Source organism: Vigna radiata, unplaced genomic scaffold (assembly GCF_000741045.1).
Source record: "Vigna radiata var. radiata cultivar VC1973A unplaced genomic scaffold, Vradiata_ver6 scaffold_7, whole genome shotgun sequence".
Taxonomy (NCBI): Eukaryota; Viridiplantae; Streptophyta; class Magnoliopsida; order Fabales; family Fabaceae; genus Vigna; species Vigna radiata.
In genome coordinates, this window is record NW_014543262.1 from 2897673 (window position 1) to 2906461 (window position 8789).

At 33.2% G+C, this 8789-nt stretch overlaps 1 protein-coding gene across 4 annotated transcripts; it reads left to right on the forward strand.

Moving 5' to 3' along the window:
- Window positions 1–1398: 1398 nt before the first annotated feature.
- LOC106753953 (glutamate dehydrogenase 1) lies at window positions 1399–8121 on the forward strand. 4 transcript variants are annotated; one of them, XM_014635849.2, is made up of 10 exons: window positions 1399–1941; window positions 4815–4946; window positions 5067–5180; window positions 5481–5702; window positions 5861–5935; window positions 6035–6151; window positions 6512–6762; window positions 7024–7099; window positions 7198–7284; window positions 7502–8121. In XM_014635849.2, exons 2-10 carry the CDS (start codon window positions 4839–4841, stop codon window positions 7685–7687), a joined length of 1236 nt encoding a protein of 411 aa, XP_014491335.1. In that variant the 5' UTR covers window positions 1399–1941; window positions 4815–4838; the 3' UTR covers window positions 7688–8121. The 4 variants fall into 4 exon arrangements, with proteins under 4 accessions (XP_014491335.1, XP_014491337.1, XP_022633395.1 ...); XM_014635851.2 differs by having other exon boundaries at window positions 4827–4946; XM_022777674.1 differs by lacking the exon at window positions 1399–1941 and adding an exon at window positions 3837–4367.
- Window positions 8122–8789: the final 668 nt, after the last annotated feature.

The window sequence follows — 8789 nt, forward strand, 5'->3', positions numbered from 1 at the left end:
GAAAATGTCATATGTCAAATGTGTCAAAATCCATATTATCTTCTGTTATGAATATACCACATGTCAAAATCAAAAAGATTTTAAGTAGATGACTTAGACTTGGACATCTTACAAACTTGAATTTTGACATGTGACTGATCTAGATTTTGATACATGACACTTCTAAACAATAATAATTTTAATCTAACAAAATAAATCAGATTAACTTTTTTTTATAAAAATAAAGAGTCAGTTGAATAAAAAATAAATATATATGAATTAAAATGAACCAAAGATATAAATATAAATATTAAATTACTAATTAAATCTTAATAAAATATTACAAGTTTTTCAAAATCTATGAATAAAAAAATGTTTTAAATTTACCCCAATTTACTTATGCAGTTAACTTCTATTTTAATTGCTAAACATTATCAATAATGGACCTTTGTCCAATCTACTTATTATCACTTTAACTAAGTTTTTGTTTTCAAAATTATTTGGATATTTCCTTGAAGACACACACTTCTGACAAAAACATTCAAAAGACGAGAAATGAGAAACTTTAAAATTCCTTAGTTCTAAATTCAACATGAGTAATTGAATAAATTCCTATAAAATTACAGCGAAAAACACATATGTAAAGCACGATCCAATAACACTTCCAACTAATGTACCTACAAACCTCTTGAACAACCTCAAAGAGATATTACAAAACTTATGGATAAATTAAGGAAAAACTTCTTTTAACAACACTTTTTTAACAACTTTTTGACAACGCATACGTGACAACTTGTGATTGGTCTTTTTAAATATTTTTTAAATATAAATTCAAATAGACCAATAAAATAATGACACGTATTCCGTTGTCAAAAAAGTTATCAAGTGTTGTCAAAATATCATTGTACATAAATTAAAAAAGAATGAATAATAGCTTAAAGTGTATAAAACATTGATCATTCACACCAGAAGAAACCGGTTTTATTTGTGTTTTGAATCAGTCTTTACTGGTTTTACTATAAAGCAAAATTCGGCTTATTAGATAGGAATATACCAATCTCTATCATATATCAGCATCTTCACCTTATCAGTGGAAATTGTGCCAACCTATATGTATATAGGAATTGAGCCAATTTGCAACAACACGAGCTTTATAGAGCACTACACTCACAACTAGATATTCTCTTAAAACGTATCTCTGCTATATCGAGTAATAAATTGGACCACTTTGATCGTAACACATAACAACTTACAAAATAAGTATATGACATCCTCGTAAATCAAGTTTACTTGTTTTGTAAATGTCTAGTGTCTGTAAAAAAGGACTAGAATTTTAATGTTTGGATTATGGTCCCGAGAGACTTTTAACTAAACATTTAGCAAAGGTAACATCATCAATGGGGTTTTGAAGATTTGATTGGTTAGTGTTATGTGTGGGAATCGCGTTGGATTCCCGTGTGTGATGAAACCATGTATATTTATAGTCACTGGGCAATGACAGTACAACCCTGCTAATAATATTATGCTTATGTTCCCTTCCTCCCAAGTGTGTTGTGTGTCAGTGAAGCGCAGTGTTGTGACTAATGGTGGAGAGTGGTTGAGATATGCTATATAGTGCCAAGTGGGATATAGGAAAGGACATCAAACACTTATCTTTCGTTCACACTCGCATCATATTCTGTCAGTGCAAAATTGTAGTTCTCAGTTCTCATCAAAATCAAACTAGATACATATGTTGATTTGAGTGGGGTGTCTGCAAACTACACAGGGATTTTGCTTTTCATTTGAATTAGATTCCTTTTGGAATTCAATTCTCATTCTTTCTAGGGTTTAGGTTTTCTTTCTTTTCTTCCCCTCTATTTATATCTGGCCTGGTATTCTGCTAATCAACCCTTGCCTTGCTTGCTGCAATCCAGCTTCATACTCATTCCATTTCCTCCGAGTCTGATTCTCCAACTCTTGGTAAGTTTCTCAATTCACTTTTTTATCTGAAATGTTAAAAATTTGTTAAACAAATTTGGTTGCCTTAATTTCTTTCTGTGTTGGAACTGCAATTTAATGATACTAAGGAGTTTAATGTCTTCAGTTAGAGAATGAGTTGGTCTTTTCCTTTGGTACTTCGGCTTTGGTTTTTATTTCTGTAGATTCAGGGATTCTGGATCATGATGCATTTGCTTTTATAAAAATTATGCAACACTCGATACTGACAAAAATTTGCCCTTTACCTGTTCTTAGATATCATTGTCCAACAAGCATGAAAATGATAACTTTATTTATTTGGATAAACCATGATCATTATCAGTGCAAAGTTCTAACCAAAGTTGAAGCAAAAGACCCTGTTTTATTAAATATAAACAATCAAATCACCATGAATATCTCATTTGATGGAAGATTATTAAAATGACTCGTGTTGCATTTAATATATAAGTTATCCCCTTTAGTCCGATGTGACTTGCTTCATCGATTAATAACTTGTTACTATATGAATTTAGCTGATATATAGAATATGCCCAAGATGATATATTTGTTTGCACTTTCAGACTTATTTTAGCACAGTAAAATTATAACTAATTGGAATTTAAGCATAGGAGAAAATTCAGTCCACATAATTTGAACTGATTCATTCACATATTGATACGAAAATGACGTCTACATAAACTGATTGGATACGTGCAATGATTAAATAAATCTCATTAACTTAGTAGGGAGTGAGTCAAAAGATTATCAAGCTCATCCCTCTTGCTTTAAATAACTAACTAAACAGATTCTGTATATATCAGTATATCCTAACCTCAGCATTTTCTTGGAAACCACTTTCAAAAGAAAAAGGGTGTGATGTTTTTCATCTTGTTGTTCAGCTCATTGAATTTTTAATTAATATTATTAGTCCTATGCTGATGTGGGGTTTAAAATTTAATACGTGTGTTTGAACAGTCACGTCTGCCATGTGGCATTACAAAAAGCTAACTTTTTTCTGTGTATGTTGACCTCATCAATGATGCAGAACTTGAACTACCCTTCTTCTGATAAACCTTTTTTTCATTTTGGTAACTTAGACTATAAATATTATTGATTTCACATAGTACCAAAAACCAATTTCAGTGGTTGAAGCAGTGAATATGATGCTGGCTTAGCGTGTTCTCTTTAACACACCCAAGAGTAGCTCGAACAATTAAAATGTTTTTAATGTTATTGTTATGACAAAGTCTAAAGTGTTATTAGATTGGACTGAGGAATTGTGATTCAAATATAAAAGCAGAACAAGTTGGCAAGTGGGGGAGGTCCATATATATTTAAATCATTATAACAAAAGTAGAAAAGAAAAGGCACTTAACTCTAAACTTGTTTCCTTTATTAAAAAAATATCTAAGGGCTACAAGGTTGTATCATCAATACCATTCAGTGGGGCATCGTGGAAGGCAAGTACTCAGAAAAATAATTTAGTGAAGTTTGGAATTGCCACATTTTGTAATTGATATATGAACTTTGGAACAAAAAAAAATATAATCTATGGCACGATCCGCAACAAAAGCCGTGAAATCTGTGTTTATCTTAAATGCATAATTTATGTTCCTTCCTACCCCTGACAGGGAAACTTATTTATAAGAATTGTTTATCAATATTATTATTATTTTCATGTCATATATTAGATTATAAAAAATTGAAGATATTTATGTATATAAATTACAATCTCTTATAAACTATTCACCATAGAAGAAATATGAAATACTATACAAAAAGAAAGGATATTTTTGAGTAAAAAAATCAGTTAGAAGATACTCAATTTGAAATGAAAATTAAATGATTGTTTATACAAAGAACATTGAAGATTGAAAACGTGGCAGTAACAGACAAGTGTGAAAGTATCTGTGGGTGCAATGAATTTCACTGTAACCAACAAGTGCATGAGCCGTATTTAGATGTTAGACTTGTTAAACAAAATTTTGCATCTTAGAGGGTAGAATTTTGTCACTTTTGTTGAGAGTATCTTACTTTCCACCCCACCTGAATAGTGCCTCTTCAGATGATTTTGTAGCCATTGAGAAACTTCTAATTCTTAAAAGTTTCTTCTGCATGGAGATTCCAAAGAAGTTGGCCCTTCTTGATGTTGTAGAAATGTGATTTTCCTGAGATTCTCTTTTTGGGTCCATTAGCAAAGGCTTTGTCCTGTTGCACCTCATAACGTGTCACTATTAAAAGGGGCACTGGCTGTACAGTTCTTTCATAGGCTATTTCAGAAAAGTATAACAAAGGCTTCCTGAACAGATTGACTTTGAATTCACTGAAAGGGAGAAAAATAAAACTGTATTCTCATCCCGAGGAGCATGGTAGATCTCTCTAACTAGTTTTCTTCTTGGAGATGTGAAAGAAGATAGAACACTAGACAGGTACACTCTGTAGTGAAGAAGATTATCACTGCAAAGTTAACAATATTTTCTCTTACCAGATATTCTTATTGGGATAATGCAACCAATTTATATTTAGCCTTGCAGAGAGAGAGAGAGAGAGAGAGGGTGGCATGTTTAATTTTTTCCTTTGACATCTTAAATTTTACATGATTAACTGGTGATATTGATCCACATGATATGGCACATTGCTGGCACTTATCCATTTTGCTTGTATTATATGGGCCATACCAACATCTACTAGTCTATATTGTATTGTTGACATTTGACTGTAGCTGGCTTTGTGTATATCTTGATATATAAATATTATCTCAAATGCATCTCTTTTCATCTTCAATACAATATCTCTAGTCCCAATTCTAGTAACACTGCAGGGTCTATTTTCCACATCTCATATATCTGTGGCTAAAAGATTGAATATTGTGTTAGTCTTTCCTGTAGTAAAGGGGAGCCATGAATGCACTAGCAGCCACCAACAGGAACTTTAAGCTGGCCTCTAGGCTTCTGGGATTGGATTCAAAGCTTGAGAAAAGTTTACTGATTCCATTCAGGGAAATCAAGGCAAGTAAAATTGCTTCTTTTGTTTTTCATATCTCTCTGGAAAATTAGTTGACTTGTTTTCTCTCTCCTATCTCACGTGTTCAACAACCCTAGTTCTAAATAATGTTTCACAAAATGCAGGTTGAATGTACCATACCTAAAGATGATGGCACATTGCAATCTTATGTCGGGTTCAGGGTTCAACATGATAATGCCAGAGGCCCCATGAAAGGAGGAATCAGATACCATCCTGAGGTTAACACTAAAAGCTTTCAATTATTAACCATTCAAGGTTTTTATCTATGCATTCTTTTGATTGAACATCTAGTCCAGCGCTGAACTTCTATCAGATTTTTGTCAAAGAAACTTGTTTGATTCTTAAATTTTTGTATAACTTCGAAAAGCTGTAGGGATAATCCTCTGAGCAGCCATATATTTAATAAAAGCTATGGTACAAATTACAACATTTTTTATGTGTAACTGTTTATATATGTGTATATGGTGCGTAGTTTAGGTTCTCAATTCTGACTCAGAATCACTTAATGGAATAAATAGGTTGACCCTGATGAAGTGAATGCTTTAGCACAACTAATGACATGGAAAACAGCGGTGGCAAATATACCATATGGTGGTGCCAAAGGAGGGATAGGGTGTAATCCAGCAGATTTAAGTATATCTGAGTTAGAAAGACTAACAAGAGTTTTTACCCAGAAAATTCACGATCTGATTGGGACTCATACAGATGTGCCAGCACCTGACATGGGAACAGGACCACAGGTCAGTACTAATTACACAGATTTAGAATTGAATTTCCTGCTGTCTGTTTAAAGACAATATACAATCTTTTATTATACTAATGTTATTTTATGCGTGACTGATGATATGATTTTTTGCAATTGAATATTATCTTGCGGAATGAATGCTTATCTTTGCAGACTATGGCATGGATACTAGATGAGTACTCCAAATTTCATGGTTATTCTCCTGCAGTAGTGACTGGAAAACCTATAGTAAGTAATGTGCTTTGTTTGTATACTTCATTTCATTGGTCATTTCAATGACCAGATGAAATCAGCTTGAAAACAATTGAATAAATTTCTTCAATGTAGGATCTTGGAGGTTCTCTAGGTAGAGAAGCGGCTACAGGACGAGGTGTCCTCTTTGCAACAGAGGCTTTGCTTAATGAGCACGGAAAGGGTGTATCAGGACAACGGTTTGTCATACAGGTACTTGTGTCTAGTATATTTACTTTCATTGATCTCTGTGCCAGTGAATGGATATTGCATTGTGCCAACTTGAAATGATGTTCAAATTAATGGTCTATGAACACATGATTGTGTTAGTGATAACAAATGAACCTCTGGGTTGTGTTGTAAGAGATTCCCACAGATCATTAGTTAGTGAGAAGTTATTCATAGTAAATAGTTAATTTAGAACAATGAGTCAGTTTTGGAAAGGTTAGACCTGTTTACTCTGTTCTAATACCGTTGAACTACTAACAAATGACGCATTGGCTTTTCTAAAACCACATTTAGTATTCCAAATAGTTGAAGATAAACTCATGATATTATAGTGTATTTCTTCAGGGTTTTGGAAATGTAGGGTCATGGGCTGCACAATTAATCAGTGAGAAAGGTGGGAAAGTTGTTGCTGTTAGTGACATATCTGGAGCCATAAAGAACAGCAAAGGTCTTGACATCCCAAGCCTACTAGAGCATTCCAAAAAACACAAGGGTGTAAAAGGATTCCATGGTGGTGATCCAATTTCCCCGGACTCAATATTGGTTGAAGATTGTGATGTTCTAGTTCCAGCAGCTCTTGGAGGTGTCATCAATAGGTGATTTTCCTAACTTAACAACAAAACTATTTTGTTATTAACTCAGACAAACAAGGGACACCTCAAACTATTTGATTATTTTGACAAGCTGTGTAGCACCATCTTCATAGCTTACTTTCAAAAGTAAACATAAAATTGAACCACCCATTTTCTGTGTTGCTTTGTACTTCCTTCCAAAAGTCAATATTTCAAAGTTGAATTATTACATAATAAGGGGTATGTATAAAGCTAACTTTCTTGTATGTTTTGGTATGGTTGAAGGGAAAATGCAAATGAGATCAAGGCCAAATTCATTGTGGAAGCAGCTAATCACCCTACTGACCCAGAGGCTGATGAGGCTAGTTTGAATTTTCTCCTCTTTTTCCTTCTTCAATCAAGAAAGAAAAAGAAAAAATCCAGTATTGCTAACTATTTATTTGTTTAATGAACTTGCAGATTCTTAAGAAAAAAGGTGTTGTCATCCTCCCAGACATATATGCAAATTCAGGAGGTGTTACAGTTAGCTACTTTGAGTGGGTTCAGGTAACTAACTATCTGTCTAATGAATTACATGATTTCACATACTTAAGGCTAAACTAATTTGAGCGTTTGATGAAAAAAAATGATATTCTAACACAGTTTGTTGTTCATGTAAGTTAACAACCATAATATCAAAACTAAATTTCGTAGAAGAAAATGTTTTTGCTTGTGTACTTTATGTAGTCCTCATGTTCTTGGTGGTTTTTTTTTTCACATACAGAACATCCAAGGATTCATGTGGAATGAGGAAAAAGTGAACAATGAGCTAGGGAACTACATGACCAAAGGTTTCAAAGACGTGAAGGAAATGTGCAAAACCCATGATTGTGATCTTCGTATGGGAGCCTTCACCCTGGCAGTTAATCGTGTGGCACGTGCCACTATCCTTAGGGGTTGGGAAGCTTGACACCTATTGCTGCTGCATGCAATCTTTCAATAAAAGAGCTCCATTCTCAGCAAACACTTCACAAAGTTTTTGTTGCTTTCATGTGTTGGGTGAATTGTATTTTCACCCTCAATTTTTCTTTGATCCGCATTATATCTCATTTATCAAAAGGGGAGCACTCCAAGTTCTATTCTTGATTAATATTCCAATTGCTGTTCTTGCACTAAATACTTCTTATTATAAGCAAAAGAAAGTATAGCATGAGTCTCTAGTTTTGACCAAATCAAGCCATCTCATTTCAACAATGGAGCATATTGGTATTACAACTCCATATAGTATAAGAGTCTGAAAAGGTTTGACCAAATGCCTTAAGTCACAATCTGCAGTGGAATAAGATGTTCTGGATGCTTCCTCTGATTGAAATTGTTTGTTTTGAAATAAACACGTATTCTCCTATGCCACAATGTCTATGTTGTTGCACTCCATAAAATTTGTCATCATTGAATAACAAATACCTGTATGAAATGGGAGCCAGCAGGGAATATAAATTGAATATTAAGGATAGATATTAAATGATTGCAAATACCAACAGAAATTCACATGACCCAATGATTCCTTTGTTTCCAAAATGGGCACTAGAAATCCTGCTTTTGGTATCACCACTGCCCTTCTCAGATTGTCTCTAGTGTTGTACATCCTAAGCCAGTTGGGTTATCAGATAACAATAATTGTTATCAGATCCAAGATCATGAGTTTGATTCCTAAAGGAAAAATTATTTAGTAGAAGATTGTTGTGGGTTATCTAACACCATTTTTAATATATTAAAAAGAACTTTTCCAAATGTTTTATAAATACATCCACCAAAGAAATCAATCTAAATTTCCTAAATGGTGTAGATTATCCACCTTAGTAAGGAGTGAGACAAGAAAAAATTTTGCCATTACAAAAGACTCCATTATCATGAAATTTATTGAGAAGTATCGTGACGTTCTCTATCCACAAAACTTTTACAAATTTAAAGTTAAATCCATTTTAACTTGGACTCTCTTTACCTTTATACTCCATTAAATTTGGGCTTATATACTACTCCATTGAATTTTGGCATATTTATTACTTATTTAT

Excerpts from the sequence above, each read along its gene's own strand:
- LOC106753953 (XM_014635849.2), top strand. The coding sequence starts at position 4,839 with ATGAATGCACTAGCAGCCACCAACAGGAACTTTAAGCTGGCCTCTAGG. Across the intron at positions 5,181-5,480 it reads GAATCAGATACCATCCTGAG|GTTGACCCTGATGAAGTGAA; the intron begins GTTAACACTAAA and ends TGGAATAAATAG. Across the intron at positions 6,152-6,511 it reads GACAACGGTTTGTCATACAG|GGTTTTGGAAATGTAGGGTC; the intron begins GTACTTGTGTCT and ends GTATTTCTTCAG.